General features: G+C 42.3%; 1 protein-coding gene across 1 annotated transcript; it reads right to left on the reverse strand.

Annotated features, from left to right (window-relative positions):
* Nucleotides 1-10,116, reverse strand: LOC129843415 (NLR family CARD domain-containing protein 3-like). Its single transcript, XM_055912123.1, has 6 exons — nucleotides 10,098-10,116; nucleotides 4,867-6,709; nucleotides 4,408-4,581; nucleotides 1,240-1,413; nucleotides 974-1,020; nucleotides 1-572 (listed from the first exon to the last, which is right to left on the reverse strand). The coding sequence occupies exons 1-6, from the start codon at nucleotides 10,114-10,116 to the stop codon at nucleotides 43-45; spliced, it is 2,787 nt and encodes a 928-aa protein (XP_055768098.1). The 3' UTR covers nucleotides 1-42.
* Between the last annotated feature and the right edge of the window lie 10,567 nt (nucleotides 10,117-20,683).

The raw sequence follows: 20,683 nt of genomic DNA on the forward strand, positions 1-20,683 counted from the left end.
TGTGTGTGTCCAGTGTGTGTCCAGTGTGTGTGTGTCAGGTTATTATTTCAGGGACACTGAGTCACCATCATCCCAAACCCAAAACCCTGGATAGAGGGGCTCAGTGAATGTGGAGGTGAATGTGATCAGGTGGGTCAGTGTGTCAGAGGAGGCTCTATAGAAGGACAGAGTGCCGGCTGGCCAGTCCAGATACACTCCTACTCTGTGGGAGCCGGAGGAGGGAACGTCTATGGTAGTGGAATTCTTATTGTGACAGGCAGAGTAACTGTTGTCAGAGCAGAACAGACTCCAGGACTTGTCATTGTATCCAAGACAACAGTCATCACCCCTTCCTCTCCTGTTGATTCCTTTATATGTCACTCCTATATCAGCCCTTCTCCCACTCCACTCTGCCTCCCAGTAACAGCGCCCAGTCAGACCCTCTCTACACAGCACCTGTCTACGTTCCTCAAATCTCTCTGGGTGATCAGGATACGGCTGCTTCTCTGTCCTACATGTCACCTTTCTGTTCTCCTCAGACAGAGAGAGGTGTCTGTTTACTGTGTTTAGGTCCAGTGTGAGATCACAGACATCTGATGGATGAAACCAGACACAATATTAGAAATCATCATCATTCACATTAGAATGTTAACTCACTTTTCACTAATTCATTTAATGTAGATGTTTCTAGGTATCAAAAGGAGAAGTTAAGGTAACTTGAGACTTGTTGAATGATCATATGTTATACTGTATGGTAATATAAAACACACTTATTCCCATTAATTACACACACACACACACACACACACACACACACACACACACATTGTCAAAGCAACTCTTTGTAAACGTTGTTGTCCCTGATTTCTGCTTCTGTAGAACTACAGCTGATATGTAATATGACCAAGTAAGTAATGATGGTGGTCTTTGACTTTAACTTAACTTGAATTAAGACTTATTCTTAGTCATATTCTTCCCAGCAGTCAACACTCACATTTTCTAAGTCCAGGTTTCATTCTGTTCTCTCCACCATGTTCCACACTGTAGCGGTAAGCAGAAGAACAGACAGTCATTGAGGGATACACCTGAACTCACACACACACACACACACACACACACACACACACACACACACACACACACACACACACACACAGTCAGCATATAACTTTGTCCAGGTGGTGATCAGAATGTTTGTCTTAACCAGCCTGATAAGTCAAACATGTCTGATATGAACATTGACATAAACCCTCTACATACTTGAGTTTCTCCAGTCTGCAGTGTGGATCCTCCAGTCCAGCAGAGAGCAGTCTGACTCCTGAGTCTCCTGGGTGATTGTAGCTCAGGTCCAGCTCTCTCAGGTGTGAGGGGTTTGACCTCAGAGCTGAGACCAGAGAAGCACAGCCTTCCTCTGTGACTAGACAGCCTGACAGCCTGCAAAGAGTCAAATCATATTAAAACCACACTGATATTCTTTGGTGGTGAAAATAGTGGCAGTATATTTTTTCAACATATTCAGATACATCAGTGTCCTGAAACCTGCCATATCTATTCATATATTAATGTTTCATTATTAGAAATGACAAATTATCAAAGTGTTGCTTGAAGAGAGAAAAATGTACAAATATTATAGTAGACTGACCAGACCAGTTTAAAAAGCAGAATCAGTCAAAAGACAGACAGTGAGGTATCAGATTTAGATTGTATTGAGTATACAGTCCACACCATATCTATAATGACAGTGAGGTATCAGATTTAGATTGTATTGAGTAAACAGTCCACACCATATCTATAATGACAGTGAGGTATCAGATTTAGATTGTATTGAGTAAACAGTCCACACCATATCTATAATGACAGTGAGGTATCAGATTTAGATTGTATTGAGTAAACAGTCCACACCATATCTATTTTGACAGTGAAGCTAACATTTTAAACGTGGCTCTATACTCCAATAGTTTGGATTTCAGATCAAATGTTTCATATGAGGTGACAGTATATGATGTCACCTTTTATTTGAGGGTATTTTAATACATATCTGTTTCACCATTTAGAAATAAAAGCACTTTATGTATCTAGTCCCCCTATTTGAAGAAGTCATTAGTATTCTGACAAATTAACTTATAATGTATCAAAATAATCAAAGGTTTAGTAGAGGCTACAACAAAACATGCTAACCTCTCACCATTACCAATAACAGAGGATACAACAAAACATACTAACCTCTCACCATTACCAATAACAGAGGCTACAACAAAACATGGTAACCTCTCACCATTACCAATAACAGAGGCTACAACAAAACATGCTAACCTCTCACCATTACCAATAACAGAGGCTACAACAAAACATACTAACCTCTCACCATTACCAATAACAGAGGCTACAACAAAACATGCTAACCTCTCACCATTACCAATAACAGAGGCTACAACAAAACATACTAACCTCTCACCATTACCAATAACAGAGGCTACAACAAAACATGCTAACCTCTCACCATTACCAACAACAGAGGCTAAAACAAAACATGCTAACCTCTCACCGTTACCAATAACAGAGGCTACAACAAAACATGCTAACCTCTCACCATTACCAATAACAGAGGCTACAACAAAACATGCTAACCTCTCACCATTACCAATAACAGAGACTACAACAAAACATGCTAACCTCTCACCATTACCAATAACAGACGATACAACAAAACATGCTAACCTCTCACCATTACCAATAACAGAGGCTACAACAAAACATGCTAACCTCTCACCATTACCAATAACAGAGGCTACAACAAAACATGCTAACCTCTCAACATTACCAATAACAGAGGCTACAACAAAACATGCTAACCTCTCACCATTACCAACAACAGAGGCTACAACAAAACATGCTAACCTCTCACCATTACCAATAACAGAGGCTAAAACAAAACATGCTAACCTCTCACCATTACCAATAACAGAGGCTACAACAAAACATGCTAACCTCTCACCATTACCAATAACAGAGACTACAACAAAACATGCTAACCTCTCACCATTACCAATAACAGAGGCTACAACAAAACATGCTAACCTATCACCATTACCAATAACAGAGGCTACAACAAAACATGCTAACCTCTCACCATTACCAATAACAGAGGCTACAACAAAACATGCTAACCTCTCACCATTACCAACAACAACAGAGGCTAAAACAAAACATGCTAACCTCTCACCATTACCAATAACAGAGGCTACAACAAAACATGCTAACCTCTCACCATTACCAATAACAGAGGCTACAACAAAACATGCTAACCTCTCACCATTACCAATAACAGAGACTACAACAAAACATACTAACCTCTCACCATTACCAACAACAGAGGCTACAACAAAACATGCTAACCTCTCACCATTACCAACAACAACAGAGGCTAAAACAAAACATGCTAACCTCTCACCATTACCAATAACAGAGGCTACAACAAAACATGCTAACCTCTCACCATTACCAATAACATAGGCTGCAACAAAACATGCTAACCTCTCACCATTACCAATAACAGAGGCTACAACAAAACATGCTAACCTCTCACCATTACCAATAACAGAGGCTACAACAAAACATGCTAACCTCTCACCATTACCAATAACAGAGGCTACAACAAAACATGCTAACCTCTCACCATTACCAATAACAGAGACTACAACAAAACATGCTAACCTCTCACCGTTACCAATAACAGAGGCTACAACAAAACATGCTAACCTCTCACCATTACCAATAACAGAGGCTACAACAAAACATGCTAACCTCTCACCATTACCAATAACAGAGGCTAAAACAAAACATGCTAACCTCTCACCATTACCAATAACAGAGGCTACAACAAAACATGCTAACCTCTCACCATTACCAATAACAGAGGCTAAAACAAAACATGCTAACCTCTCACCATTACCAATAACAGAGGCTACAACAAAACATGCTAACCTCTCACCATTACCAATAACAGAGGCTACAACAAAACATGCTAACCTCTCACCATTACCAATAACAGAGGCTACAACAAAACATACTAACCTCTCACCATTACCAATAACAGAGGCTACAACAAAACATGCTAACCTCTCACCATTACCAATAACAGGGGATACAGAGATTAGCATTTATACTGATATTTGTGCCTCTATAACTTTGTTATTCATCATTATTCACTATTCATATCTAAACTGTAAAATATATGTATGAATCCTCTCAAATAAAAGGTGACATTCTGTACTGTCACCTAATATGAAACATTATATCTCAAATCCAAAATGCTGGAGCATAACACCAAATTTAAAACTGTAAGCTTCACTGTCTTTGTGTGTCTGGTAAACACATGTGGATCTGGTGAACAGTTATCACTTGTTGACCAACTACAGGAATACTGACCTCAGTGTCTCCAGTTTACAGTGGGGATTCCCCAGTCCAGCAGAGAGCAGCTTCACTCCTGAATCCTTCAGGTCATTGTTACTCAGGTCCAGCTCTCTCAGGTGTGAGGGGTTTGACCTCAGAGCTGAGAGCAGAGAAGCACAGCCTTCCTCTCTGACTCCACAGCCTGACAGCCTGACAAAGAGATCATCATGACTTCACAAACACACTGTTAATTTAACACCAGTAGTGTAAAAGGACAATGGCAGATGCATTTGGTTTATTCTCTCAAACAACATATAGATTCGTCTTCCGTCTCCTCGAACTGTATGGTCATAATGTTATACTAATGTGAACATCAATACATTTATTCAATACGTTTTTCAACATAAAATTATATACGGATTATGTACATCATTGTCTCTAAACTGGATAATGCTTCCTGGTGATTAGTTCTTATATGTCATTTTATTTACTCACAGAGCAGCTCTGGAGGCTTTGACCACTGGCAGCAGCCTCAGAAGACCTTCCTCTGATCTGGAGTATTTCTTCAGGTCAAACACATCCAGCTCCTTTTCTGAAGTCAGCAACACAAAGACCAGAGCTGACCACTGTGTAGGTGACAGGTTGGGTTCTGAGAGACTTCCTGATCTCAGGTATCTTTGGATCTCCTCCACTAGAGAATGGTCATTCAGTTCATTCAGACAGTGGAACAGATTGATGATCCTCTCTGGAGAGGGATTCTCCCTGATCTTCTCCTTGATGTACTTGACTGTTTCTTCATGGGTCTTTGAGCTGCTTCTTGTCTTTGTCATTAGACCTCGTAAGTGCTTCTGATTGGACTCCAGTGAGAGGCCCAGAAGGAAGCGGAGGAAAAGGTCCAGGTTTCCCATCTCACTTTGTAAGGCTTTATCCACAGCACTCTTGTAGAACGTAACTTTAGGCTTGTCTCTGAACAGCGCAGATAAGTTCCTGAATGTTGATTGCGGTTCGGCCATTAGATTCTTATTGTTGTTGATGAATGAGAGGAACACATATACAGCAGCCAGAAACTCCTGAATGCTCAGATGAACAAAGCAGTACACCTTGTCCTGGTACAGCCCACATTCCTCTTTAAAGAGCTGTGTGCACAATCCTGAGTACACTGAGGCTTCACTGACATCAATGCCAGCCTCTTTCAGGTCTTCTTCATAGAAAATCAGATTGCCCTTCACAAGCTGTTGAAAAGCCAGTTTTCCCAGTGACAGAATGCTCTCTTTATTCCAGTGTGGACCTGTCTCTTCTTTCCCAAGATACTTTTCATTCTTCTGTTTGGTATGAAACACCACAAGGTGTGTGTACATCTCAGTCAGAGTCTTGGGCATCTCTTCTCTCTTATGTTTCAACATGTGTTCAAGGACTGTTGCAGAAATCCAACAGAAGACTGGAATGTGGCACATGATGTGGAGGCTCCTTGATGTCTTTATGTGTGAGATGATTCTGCTGGCCAGGTCCTCATCACTGAATCTCTTCCTGAAGTACTCCTCCTTCTGTGGGTCATTGAACCCTCGTACTTCTGTCACCTGGTCAACACATCCTGAAGGGATCTTATTGGCTGCTGCAGGTCGGGTAGTTATCCAGAGGAGTGCAGAGGGAAGCAGATTTCCCTTGATGAGATTTGTCAGCAGAACATCCACTGAGGTTGACTCTGTGACGTCACAACAGATCTTGTTATTCCGGAAGTCTAGGGGCAGTCGGCACTCATCCAGACCATCAAAGATGAACAGAACTTTGTACTTGTCGTAGTTGGAGATTCTTGATTGTTTGGTTTCCATTGAGAAGTGATTGAGGAGTTCAATGAAAGTGTGTTTGTCCTCTTTCATCAAATTCAGCTCCCGAAAAGGGAATGAAAATACAAATTGGACATCCTGATTTGCTTTTCCTTCAGCCCAGTCCAGAATGAACTTCTGCACAGAGACTGTTTTTCCAATGCCAGCGACTCCCTTTGTCAGCACAGTTCTGATACGTTTGTCTTGTCCAGTTAAGGGTTTGAATATGTCGTTACATTTGACTGCAGTCTCTGGTCTTGCTTGTTTCCTGGATGTTGTCTCAATCTGTCTCAGCTCATGTTCATTATTGACCTCTCCTGTTCCACCCTCTGTGATGTAGAGCTCTGTGTAGATCTTATTGAGAAGTGTTGGGTTTCCTTGTTTAGCGATCCCCTCAAATACACATTGAAACTTCTTCTTTAGATTAGATTTGAGTTCACGTTGGCAAATCACAGCAAGCTCATCTGAATGAAGAAATAACACAGATGATATTAATATTACATCTGTTTTAATGCCTACAGTATTGTAGGACTGTTATAAAGTTTTAAATTATAATAATACATTCTCTTAACTGACAGAATAAATGTTTTCATAATACATTACAGACTGGTGTGACTGATTATATTATTATTGGTATTATTGATGGTATTATTAATGTTGTCTCTCTCTCTAAATTAATCACCACAACACATCCCTGCTGCTACTTGATGAGGTCACTAGGTGTTGTGTTAAGGCTGCTACAATATCATTGAGTTACACAGCTACTTTAGCTGTACTTTAGCTACAGCTTTTAAATTTTATAAAACAGCATTCAACATGAGGCAGACAGCTCTTACATTTCTCCAGTGTGTCTATGTTTATAGGACGATCCATAGACTGGTCACTCTTCATGGACACACAGCTGGGTACAGGGGAGGCTGGTCTCTCCTGCTTGATTGGACTTCAACACAACAGAGACAAACATTACATCTCTCATCTACTCTGAGCTCAGATGGGGAAACATCAGAAGAGTTTCATTCCAAAAAGCTATATATCCATTTTCAGAAATGTTGGTAAATTATCTCATGTTGTTTAAAGAAGGTATGTTTATGTTAATTTATGTTTATGTTTTTGCTAAATGAGGAGATGGCACGTGGGTACCTGCTTCTATAAACCAATGAGGAGATGGCACGTGGGTACCTGCTTCTATAAACCAATGAGGAGATGGCACGTGGGTACCTGCTTCTATAAACCAATGAGGAGATGGCACGTGGGTACCTGCTTCTATAAACCAATGAGGAGATGGCACGTGGGTACCTGCTTCTATAAACCAATGAGGAGATGGCACGTGGGTACCCGCTTCTATAAACCAATGAGGAGATGCAGCGCGAATCGCGTCACAAATAGAACTGACTTCTAGACGCTCGTGAGCAGTATGTCATTTTTAATAACGAAATTCATTCATTTACGCGAGCGTTGTAGTCAGCCTGTCAGCCCCGCTAAAAGGCTGGTGTCGTTACTCTGCCTTCTCCGGGGGCATGTTGAGGTAAATTTACTAACCGGGAGGGTTGAATGATGTAATTTATTGGTGGGCTGGAAGACGCACTCTTGTCTTTTCTATTCCGAGGTTGTTTACTCGCAATATCAGATATTAAGATGTTTTTTATAATGAATGTATACTGAGGTTGAGGCTCTGACTAGTGATTATTTACCCGGTGTTCAATACCTGCTATTGAGGCGCCCTGAAAATAATATTCAAAAGATCGGTCCTTGGACACAGAGGGGTTAAACACTAAAGTTACCGTTCATCTATGAAGAGAGGAGAACCGGACAGAGGTAGCCAGAATCCGTCAACGAGAGAATAATGTATTGTTAGCTAAGTTAACTAGGATGCTGCTGGTATAGTAGCTAGCTAGCTTACCGAGCTGTACCGACTAGCTTGGCTAGCTAGCTGGTCGTTCTGTACCTCGTCTCGATGAAAATGACGAATCCGGTGAACCACAAAATGAAACAAGAATAGAGAGTGAAAAGGATCTGGCTACACTCATACTGTCCCTGACCGTAAAGAAAAAAGCAAATTGAACACTGAACTTCGGTGTCTCAACACTGTAGTGAACTCTGTCGTTATTCCCCAAGATCACCTCAGACAACTCTCAGAGTAACCGGACAATATGCCTTGCGCCACACCGAACGGGGACGTGGACAGTTCTGTACGGGGACGCGGACAGTTCTGTACGGGGACGCGGACAGTTCTGTACGGGGACGCGGACAGTTCTGTACGTGGACGCGGACAGTTCTGTACGGGGACGAGGACAGTTCCAGAACGCGGACATGAGCAGTGCAACACAATCAACTAAACCCAGTCTTTACAGCGGGTTACATTAGTAATATTCATTTTTTATTATTATGTTAAACAAACATTCTATGTTTTTTTATAACAATGTTTTGAGATCTGGGCCCATATCGCCAAAGTGTCTCAGAGTAGAAAATTGTTCGTATAAGTGCTGAGAATAAAGACATTTTACACTTATGGGTATACATTAAAGCTATGCATGAAGTCTCTAGTCCCACCTAGTCGGCAGATATTTAGGACACCTCGTGAGCTGTCCTAAGTAGTTAAGAGTTAACAGCAGGTGTCTTGATAATACTATAGAATAATGCAGTGAGTCAGTGGTTCCTGCGCCACATGTAATTGCTTTGTAGTAGTTAAAAATAATGTTTTATATTTATATATGATCAATCCATAAATAACATTGACCTACATGCAACAGTATGTCTAGTGCTTTTGGCAGTGATTTATGTATAATAATTATGTATAACAAGTGATACCATGTATAACTGCATAGCATTTTGTCTTCATTTTGGCAGATTAACTCATGTTTATTTCTGAAGAGAAACTCAAGTTGGAGTTGGAGCTGTGTCCGAAAGGTGGCTGGTTCGAATCCCTGGCCGGCGCTGGAAAAAACAGGTGGACTTGATCTGACCACTGGAGGGCTGCTGGGTTCACATCATCTAAACATTAACCTTTTGTTGATCAGAACTCTCGAGGTTCTTCTTCACTGAACCAAAACATATATTTAACTTTTAGTGATTCCATATTTTAAGGAAGTGATAGAAGCCTTTTTGGTTCTATAAGGAACCTTATTTTCTAAGAGTGTTTAATAAACACGTTTTTCTTTTGATTATTTAATTATCTACATCATGTTATTTCAAGTTCTCCCTTTGGAGCGCAACATCACATTGTTAAAAAACAATCCTAAATTGGGCGTGGCTATAAATTGGGCAATTGAAGGCATCTAGGGTGTAATATGTGTCTGATGAATATGAACATTGTTGCAACGTTGTAGGCAACATTATTGGCGAGGGACTTGATGCTACTATGCCAAAGCTATTTAGAGTTGTTAAACGGGTGTGAAGAGTGTGTTGATGTAACGGTAATATTGTCAAAATTCTGCTGGTAACAACGATCAGAATTGGTTAAAAAAATATGCATTCCATTATATTAGTTAATAATTAAGAGTAGGCAAAGTGGTCGTGTCGTGTGAAAATTCTATCAAATGTCTTCCATTGCAACGAGTACAGTCAGGGTGCCGTGGAACCCTGCAGTACCTCCACAGACCCCGGATTGAGAACCCCTGCAGTACCTCCACAGACCCCGGATTGAGAACCCCTGCAGTACCTCCACAGACCCCGGATTGAGAACCCCTGCAGTACCTCCACAGACCCCGGATTGAGAACCCCTGCAGTACCTCCACAGACCCCGGATTGAGAACCCCTGCAGTACCTCCACAGACCCCGGATTGAGAACCCCTGATTTAACAGATGCTCTTACCCAGAGTGATTTACAGTAAGTGCATTCATCTTAAGATAGCTATTTATTTTGGAAATAAACTTAATCAAATCTTCATAAAATTGTCATCTTACCTCTTAGCTTTGGTGTCATGTTCCCCAGAGAGACTCATTTTAGAGGCAGGGCCCCCCTCCTCTCTCTCCCCAGAGAGACTCATTTTAGAGGCAGGGCCCCCCTCCTCTCTCTCCCCAGAGAGACTCATTTTAGAGCACTGTCCCCTAAACAGAGATCCAGCATGTTGGTTGTGGTTAACACAGTGACAACTAATTATTGATTTCCAATTGTTCTCATTTATTCATTATCTCTTTGAGAAATAAAACATTTACTAACAGACATAGAAACAGTCAGGTGATTTAATGCATCACATGAACATGTAGTTGTGACATTTCATCTCCATGGTAACTGTCAATAATAATAATAAGTCACTGTTTGTTAAGGTAGTTATAGACAGTACAACAACAACAATAATAATAATAAGTCACTGTTTGTTAAGGTAGTTCTAGACAGTACAACAACAACAACAATAATAATAATAATAATAATAATAATAAGTCACTGTTTGTTAAGGTAGTTATAGACAGTACAGCAACAATAATAATAATAATAATAAGTCACTGTTTGTTAAGGTAGTTATAGACAGTACAGCAACAATAATAATAATAATAATAAGTCACTGTTTGTTAAGGTAGTTATAGACAGTACAACAACAATAATAATAATAATAAGTCCCTGTTTGTTAAGGTAGTTATAGACAGTACAGCAACAATAATAATAATAATAATAATAAGTCACTGTTTGTTAAGGTAGTTATAGACAGTACAACAACAATAATAATAATAATGAGTCACTGTTTGTTAAGGTAGTTATAGACAGTACAGCAACAATAATAATAATAATAATAATAAGTCACTGTTTGTTAAGGTAGTTATAGACAGTACAGCAACAATAATAATAATAATAATAATAATAATAATAATAAGTCACTGTTTGTTAAGGTAGTTCTAGACAGCACAGCAACAACAATAATAATAATAAGTCACTGTTTGTTAAGGTAGTTATAGACAGTACAGCAACAATAATAATAATAATAATAAGTCACTGTTTGTTAAGGTAGTTATAGACAGTACAGCAACAATAATAATAATAATAATAAGTCACTGTTTGTTAAGGTAGTTATAGACAGTACAGCAACAACAATAATAATAATAAGTCACTGTTAAGGTAGTTATAGACAGTACAGCAACAATAATAATAATAATAATAAGTCACTGTTTGTTAAGGTAGTTATAGACAGTACAGCAACAACAATAATAATAATAAGTCACTGTTAAGGTAGTTATAGACAGTACAGCAACACAAGGCCATGTCTCATACTTATGTGTATAAATTCGAGCATATATACATATCATAAATGACCAATTTATATTATGTAAAGTAGCCTAGGTTATAATGTATAGTAGTGGGTTGTTAGTGATATGTAGATGTTATATTATGTAAAGTAGACTAGGTTATAATGTATAACAGCAGTTTGTTAGTGATATGCAGATCAAGGTCTCTACCTCGGCTATAGCCTACATATCATAGATGACCAGCCTAAACCTGTTCAGGTCAGTTCACATAATGTTATAGTCCTACCAGTAGCAGGACAGAGAATGTACTGTATATAACCTACATATCATAGATGACCAGTCTAAACCTGTTCAGGTCAGTTCACATAACGTTATAGTCCTACCAGTAGCAGGACAGAGAATGTACTGTATATAACCTACATATCATCGATGACCAGTCTAAACCTGTTCAGATCAGTTCACATAATGTTATAGTCCTACCAGTAGCAGGACAGAGAATGTAGCCAAGGCCATCAGGTCGGTCAGCATGTATCATTACAGGGCTCTCCAACCCTGTTCCTGGAGCTCTACCCTCCGGTAGGGTTTCACTCCAACCCTGTTCCTGGAGCTCTACCCTCCGGTAGGGTTTCACTCCAACCCTGTTCCTGGAGCTCTACCCTCCGGTAGGGTTTCACTCCAACCCTGTTCCTGGGGCGCTACCCTCCGGTAGGGTTTCACTCCAACCCTGTTCCTGGAGCTCTACCCTCCGGTAGGGTTTCACTCCAACCCTGTTCCTGGGGCGCTACCCTCCGGTAGGGTTTCACTCCAACCCTGTTCCTGGAGCTCTACCCACCGGTAGGGTTTCACTCCAACCCTGTTCCTGGAGCGTTACCCTCCAGTAGGGTTTCACTCCAACCCTGTTCCTGGAGCTCTACCCTCCGGTAGGGTTTCACTCCAACCCTGTTCCTGGAGCGTTACCCTCCGGTAGGGTTTCACTCCAACCCTGTTCCTGGAGCTCTACCCTCCGGTAGGGTTTCACTCCAACCCTGTTCCTGGAGCGCTACCCTCCGGTAGGGTTTCACTCCAACCCTGTTCCTGGAGCTCTACCCTCCGGTAGGGTTTCACTCCAACCCTGTTCCTGGAGCTCTACCCTCCGGTAGGGTTTCACTCCAACCCCAGTTGTAACTAACCTGATTTATGTTATAAACCGACTAATTATTTTAATCAGGTGCGCAAGTTTTGAATAGTAAGGAAAACATACAGGGTTGTATCTCTCCAGGAAATGGATCAGAGAGCCCTGTTTTAGAAGATGAATCAAATCCACCCTACAACTTTTTCTTTTACTATTCAGCTTCAGCTAACCGTCCTAAAATGTTATTAGAAATTGGTATATTTTTTGTAACAGTAACGTTACCATTTACCTGGTCATTAAATATAATTTATTTAGAATTGATCAGAATTATTTCTTTGTGTATTCTCAAATTGAAAGTGCTCCCTCGCACTCCCCAGCACTACACACATGATGATCAGTGATCATAGATCAAACCTACTCTGGACTATTAAATGTCTGAAGACGAACTAACTTTATAATAGTTTGTATGTAGCCTCTAGACTTACCAGAGTCTGCTCGTCTTTCCTTCAAATCAATACTTTTACCCCACAGACTGCAGAGGAACAGATTGATGGTCCCCCACCAGCAGTCTCTTCCAGACTGCACTCCACAGACTGCAGTGTAACAGATTGAGGGTCCCCCACCAGCAGTCTCTTCCAGACTGCACTCCACAGACTGCAGAGGAACAGATTGATGGTCCCCCACCAGCAGTCTCTTCCAGACTGCACTCCACAGACTGCAGAGTAACAGATTGATGGTCCCCCACCAGCAGTCTCTTTCAGACTGCACTCCACAGACTGCAGAGTAACAGATTGATGGTCCTCCACCAGCAGTCTCTTCCAGACTGCACTCCACAGACTGCAGAGGAACAGATTGATGGTCCCCCACCAGCAGTCTCTTCCAGACTGCACTCCACAGACTGCAGAGGAACAGATTGATGGTCCCCCACCAGCAGTCTCATCCAGACTGTACTCCACAGACTGCAGAGGAACAGATTGATGGTCCCCCACCAGCAGTCTCTTCCAGACTGCACTCCACAGACTGCAGAGGAACAGATTGATGGTCCCCCACCAGCAGTCTCTTCCAGACTGCACTCCACAGACTGCAGAGTAACAGATTGATGGTCCCCCACCAGCAGTCTCTTCCAGACTGCACTCCACAGACTGCAGAGGAACAGATTGATGGTCCCCCACCAGCATTCTCTTCCAGACTGCACTCCACAGACTGCAGAGGAACAGATTGATGGTCCCCCACCAGCAGTCTCTTCCAGACTGTACTCCACAGACTGCAGAGGAACAGATTGATGGTCCCCCACCAGCAGTCTCTTCCAGACTGCACTCCACAGACTGCAGAGGAACAGATTGATGGTCCCCCACCAGCAGTCTCTTCCAGACTGTACTCCACAGACTGCAGAGTAACAGATTAAGGACCAATCTGGAGGGAACATTCAGTCTGCTGTTAGAACGGAGGTTCCTCTGTGGCCTGAAAATATGTGGCCTGAAAATATGCAGGTTATATACAGTTGAAGTCGGAAGTTTACATGCACCTAGGTTGGAGTCATTAAAACTAATTTTTCAACCACTCCACAAATTTCTTGTTAACAAACTATAGTTTTGGCATGTCGGTTAGGACATCTACTTTGTGCATGACACAAGTAATTTTTCCAACAATTGTTTAAAGACAGATTATTTCACTTATATCTCACTGTATCACGATACCAGTGCGTCAGAAGTGTACATACACTAAGTTGACTGTGCCTTTAAACAGCTTGGAAAATTCCAGAAAATGATGTCATGGCTTTAGAAGCTTCTGATAGGTTAATTGACATCATTTGAGTCAATTGGAGGTGTACCTGTGGATGTATTTCAAGGCCTACCTTCAAACTCAGTGTCTCTTTGCTTGACATCATCGAAAATCAAAAGAAATCAGCCAAGTATCTATATCCACAGTAAACCGAGTCCTATATCAAAATAACCTGAAAAGCTGCTCAGCAAGGAAGAAGCCACTGCTCCAAAACCGCCATAAAAAAGCCAGACTACGGTTTGTAACTGCACATGGAAACAAATATCGTACTTTTTGGAGAAATGTCCTCTGGTCTGATGAAACAAAAATAGAACTGTTTGGCCATAATGACCATTGTTAAGTTTGGAAAAAGGGGAGGCTTGCAAGCCGAAGAACACCATCCCAACCATGAAGCACGGGGGTGGCAGCTTGATGTTGTGGGGGTGTTTTACTGCAGGAGAGACTGGTGCACTTCACAAAACAGATGGCATCATGAGGATGGAAATTATGTGGATATATTGAAGCAACATCTCAAGACATCCGTCAGGAAGTTAAAGCTTGGTCGCAAATGGGTCTTCCAAATGGACAATGACCCCAAGCATACTTCCAAAGTTGTGGCAAAATGGCTTAAGGACAAACAAAGTCAAGGTATTGGAGTGGCCATCACAAAGCCCTGACCTCAATCCTATTGAACATTTGTGGGCAGAACTGAAAAAGCATGTACGAGCAAGGAGTGCTACAAACCTGACTCAGTTACACCAGCTCTGACAGGAGGAATGGGCCAAAATTCTCCCAACTTATTGTGGGAAGCTTGTGGAAGGCTACCCAAAACGTTTGACCCAATTTAAACAATTTATAGGCAATGCTAACAATACTAATTGAGTGTATGTAAACTTCTGACCCACTGGGAATGTGATGAAAGAAATAAAATCTTAAATAAATAAGAAGCCATGAATTACAGGCAACATTCGCACTGAGCTAAAGGGTAGAGCTGCCTCTTTCAAGCAGTGGGACTCTAACCCGGATCCTTATAAGAAATCCCTCTATGCCCTCCGACGAACCATCAAACGGGCAAAGCCTCAATACAGGACTAAAATTGAATCGTACTACACTGGATCTGACGATAGTCGGATGTGGCAGCGCTTGCAAACTATTACAGACTACAAAGGGAAGCACAGCCGAGAGCTGCCCAGTGACACGAACCTACCAGACAAGCTAAATTACTTCTATGCTCGCTTCGAGGCAAGTAACACTGAAACATGCATGAGAGCATCAGCTGTTCCGGACGACTGTGTGATCACGCTCTCCGCAGCCGATGTTAGTAAGACCTTTATTGGGATAAGTGTCCACAGAAACATGTCAAACTTTTTTATAATCAATCCTCAGGTTGTTTTTAAAATATATAATCGATAATATATCAACCGCAAATGTCTTTCACAGTGGAAGAGGGAAAAGCAATACCTATCCAAATTCTGTTGCGCGAGCAAAACTCATGTGACCACTTGACACGATGTTATCGTTCTGGCTAATTTTTCAAAATAAAAGCCTGAAACTATGTCTGAAGACTGTTGACACCTTGAGGAAGCGATAGGAAAAGGAATCTGGTTCATATCCCTTTAAATCCAGCAAAGGGAGGCTATGGAACATGGAGTTTTCAAAATAGAAGCCACTTCCTGTTTTCATTTTCCTCAGGGTTTCGCCTGCAATATCAGTTCTGTTATACTCACAGACAATATTTTGACAGTTTTGGAAACTTTAGAGTGTTTTCTATCCAATACTAATAATAATATGCATATATTAGCTACTGAGACTGAGGAGCTGGCCGTTTACAATGGGCACCTTTTCATTCAAGCTACTCAATACTGCCCCTGCAACCATAAAAAGTTAAACAGGTCAACATTCACAAGGCTGCAAGGCCAGACGGATTACCATGACGTGTACTCCGAGCATGCGCTGACCAACTGGCAAGTGTCTTCACTGACATTTTCAACCTGTCCTTGACTGAGTCTGTAATACCAACATGTTTCAAGCAGACCACCATAGTCCCTGTGCCCAAGAACACTAAGGTAACCTGCCTAAATGACTAACGACCCGTAGCACTCACGTCTGTAGCCATGAAGTGCTTTGAAAGGCTGGTCATGGGTCACATCAACACCATTATCCCAGAAACCCTAGACCCATAATTTGCATACCGCCCCAACAGATCCACAGATGATGCAATCTCTACTGCACTCAACAAAGCCCTATCCCACCTGGACAAAAGGAACACCTATGTGAGAATGCTATTCATTGACTACAGCTCAGCGTTCAAACCATAGTGCCCTCAAAGCTCATCACTAAGCTCAGGACCCTGTGCCTAAACACCTCCCTCTGCAACTGGATCCTGGACATCCTAACGGGCCGCCCCCAGGTGGTAAGGGTAGGCAACAACACATCCGCCATGCTGATTCTCAACACGGGGGCCCCTCAGGGGTGCGTGCTCAGTCCCGTCCTGTACTCCCTGTTCTGTATATATCTGGCCCTTCTTTGGACACTGTGCTAACTAACCTCCAAATGAGATTCAATGCCATACAACACTCCTTCCGTGGCCTCCAACTGCTAGTAAAATGAAATGCATTCTCTTCAACGGATCGCTGCTCGCACCCGCCCGCCCGACTAACATCACTACTCTGGACGGTTCTGACTTAGAATATGTGGACAACTACAAATATCTAGCTGTCTGGCTAGACTGTAAACTCTCCTTCCAGACACACATTAAGCATCTTCAATCCAAAGTTAAATCTAGAATTGGCTTCCCATTTCACAACAAAGCCTTCTTCACTCCTGCTTCCAAACATACCCTCGTAAAACTGACTATCCTACCGATCCTTGACGGCGATGTCATTTACAAAATAGCCTCCAACACTCTACTCAGCAAATTTGAGGCAGTCTATCACAGTGCCATCCGTTTTGTCACCAAAGACCCATATACTACCCACCACCGCGACCCGTGTGCTCTCATTCGCTGGTCCTCGCTACATATTCGTTGCCAAACCCACTGGCTCCAGGTCATCTATAAGTCTTTGCTAGGTAAAGCTTCGCCTTATCTCAGCTCACTGGTCACCATAGCAACTCCCACTCGTAGCACGTGCTCCAGCAGGTATATTTCACTGGTCATCCCCAAAGCCAATTCCTCCTTTGGTCGCCTTTGTAGGAGTTATTGTGACATATAAAAGACAGATATCACACTATTGAGCAAGGAGGAGAAGGAGAAGGGAACACGTGAGTGCATTTGCCATTCTGGTAAATACAGGAAACCAAAGATGAACAGATGGCCAAAGTCATACGTGCTTTAAAGTGCATGTATGGAAAGAGCAGGACACCATTATGAAGATAAAATAGAGAGGAAAGGCCATAAGTGCTTAGGGTAAAGGCCATAAGTGCTTAGGGTAAGATAGACATATATTATTTTAGGAGACAAGAGGGTCCTGCCCCCATTATAATCTAATCAAGAGCGGATACAGGCGTTATTGGGCGTAGACAAGCAGGAAGCCTGAAATGAAGGATAATGGTGGCAGATGACCTCGGAGAAGTAATTTAATTAATGTATGTAATGATCTCATGTGTGTGTATTTGTGTATAAAGAGAGAGCCAGTGCTCTGGGAAGGTGTGTGATCCGCGGATCGTACCGGCTTGTGATACATTGTATTAAAAGTCTATTTGAATTTACAAGTTCTTGTGTTATGTTTTGAACCGATTTTCCACGACACTTTTCCTTCCAATTCTCTGCTGCCAATGACTGGAACGAACTGCAAAAATCACTGAAGTTGGAGACTTATATCTCCCTTACTAACTTTAATCATCAGCTGTCAGAGCAGCTTACCAATCACTGCAGCTGTACACAGCCCATCTGTAAATAGCCCAATCAACCAACTACCTACCTCATCCCCAGATTTGTTTTTGTTTTTCTGCTCTTCTGCGTACCAATATTTTTTACTTGCACATCCTCATCTGCACATATATCACTACAGTGTAAATTGCTAAATTGTAATTACTTCACCACTATTGGCCTATGTATTGCCTTACCTTCTTACTTCATTTGCACACTGTATACAGATTTTTCTATTGTGTTATTGACTGTACGTTTGTTTATGTGTAACTCTGTGTTGTTGTTTTTGTTGCACTGCTTCGCTTTATCTTGGCCAGGTCGCAGTTGTAAATGAGAACTTGTTCTCAAATGGCCTACCTGGTTAAATAAAGGTGAAATATATATATATATATATTTTAATTCACTCATGACTGCATGGCCTGGTATGACTCCAACACCATCATCAAGTTTGCTGATGACACAACAGTGGTAGGCCTGATCACCGACAACAATGAGACAGCCTATAGGGAGGAGGTCAGAGACCTGGCCTTGTGGTGCCAGGAGATGTTTGTGGACTATAGGAAAAGGTGGACTGAGCACAACCTCATTCTCATCGACGGGGCTGTAGTGGAGCAGGTTGAGAGCTTCAAGTTCCTTGGTGTCCACATCACCAACAAACTAACATGGTCCAAGCACACCAAGACAGCTGTGAAGAGGGCACGACAAAACATATTCCCCCTCAGGAGACTGAAAAGATTTGGCATGGGTCCTCAGATCCTCACAAGGTTCTACAGCTGCACCATCGAGAGCATCCTGACTGGTTGCATTACTGCTCAGCCTCCAACCTCAAGGCACTACAGAGGGTATACTATATACTAGGCGATGTCAGAGGAAGGCCCTAAAAATTGTCAAAGAATCCAGCCACCATAGTCATAGACTGTTCTCTCTGGTACCGCACGGCAAGCGGTATCGGAGCGCCAAATCTAGGTCCAAAAGACTTCTTAACAGCTTCTACCCCAAAGCCATAAGACTCCTGAACAGGTAATCAAAGGGCTACCCAGACCCCTGTTTTACTCTGCTGCTACTCTCTGTTTATTATCTATGCATAGCCACTTTAACTCTACCTACATGTACATATTACCTCAATTACCTCGACTAACCAGTGCCCGAACCCATTGACTCTGTACCGGTACCCCCTGTATATAGTCTCCACATTGACTCTGTACCGGTACCCCCTGTATATAGCCTCCACATTGACTCTGTACCGGTACCCCCTGTATATAGTCTCCACATTGACTCTGTACCGGTACCCCCTGTATATAGTCTCCACATTGACTCTGTACCGGTACCCCCTGTATATAGCCTCCACATTGACTCTGTACCGGTACCCCCTGTATATAGTCTCCACATTGACTCTGTACCGGTACCCCCTGTATATAGTCTCCACATTGACTCTGTACCGGTACCCCCTGTATATAGTCTCCACATTGACTCTGTACCGGTACCCCCTGTATATAGTCTCCACATTGACTCTGTACCGGTACCCCCTGTATATAGTCTCCACATTGACTCTGTACCGGTACCCCCTGTATATAGTCTCCACATTGACTCTGTACCGGTACCCCCTGTATATAGTCTCCACATTGACTCTGTACCGGTACCCCCTGTATATAGTCTCCACATTGACTCTGTACCAGTACACCCTGTATATAGTCTCCACATTGACTCTGTACCAGTACACCCTGTATATAGTCTCCACATTGACTCTGTACCGGTACCCCCTGTATATAGTCTCCACATTGACTCTGTACCAGTACACCCTGTATATAGTCTCCACATTGACTCTGTACCGGTACCCCCTGTATATAGTCTCCACATTGACTCTGTACCAGTACACCCTGTATATAGTCTCCACATTGACTCTGTACCGGTACCCCCTGTATATAGTCTCCACATTGACTCTGTACCGGTACACCCTGTATATAGTCTCCACATTGACTCTTTACCGGTACCCCCTGTATATAGTCTCCACATTGACTCTGTACCGGTACCCCCTGTATATAGTCTCCACATTGACTCTGTACCGGTACCCCCTGTATATAGTCTCCACATTGACTCTGTACCGGTACCCCCTGTATATAGTCTCCACATTGACTCTGTACCGGTACCCCCTGTATATAGTCTCCACATTGACTCTGTACCGGTACCCCCTGTATATAGCCTCCACATTGACTCTGTACCGGTACCCCCTGTATATAGCCTCCACATTGACTCTGTACCGGTACCCCCTGTATATAGTCTCCACATTGACTCTGTACCGGTACCCCCTGTATATAGTCTCCACATTGACTCAGTACCGGTACCCCCTGTATATAGCCTCCACATTGACTCTGTAACAGTACCCCCTGTATATAGCCTCCACATTGACTCTGTACCGGTACCCGCCTGTATATAGTCTCCACATTGACTCTGTACCGGTACCCCCTGTATATAGCCTCCACATTGACTCTGTACCGGTACCCCCTGTATATAGTCTCCACATTGACTCTGTACCGGTACCCCCTGTATATAGTCTCCACATTGACTCTGTAC

This window comes from Salvelinus fontinalis, unplaced genomic scaffold (genome assembly GCF_029448725.1).
Source record: "Salvelinus fontinalis isolate EN_2023a unplaced genomic scaffold, ASM2944872v1 scaffold_0132, whole genome shotgun sequence".
NCBI classification, from domain to species: Eukaryota; Metazoa; Chordata; class Actinopteri; order Salmoniformes; family Salmonidae; genus Salvelinus; species Salvelinus fontinalis.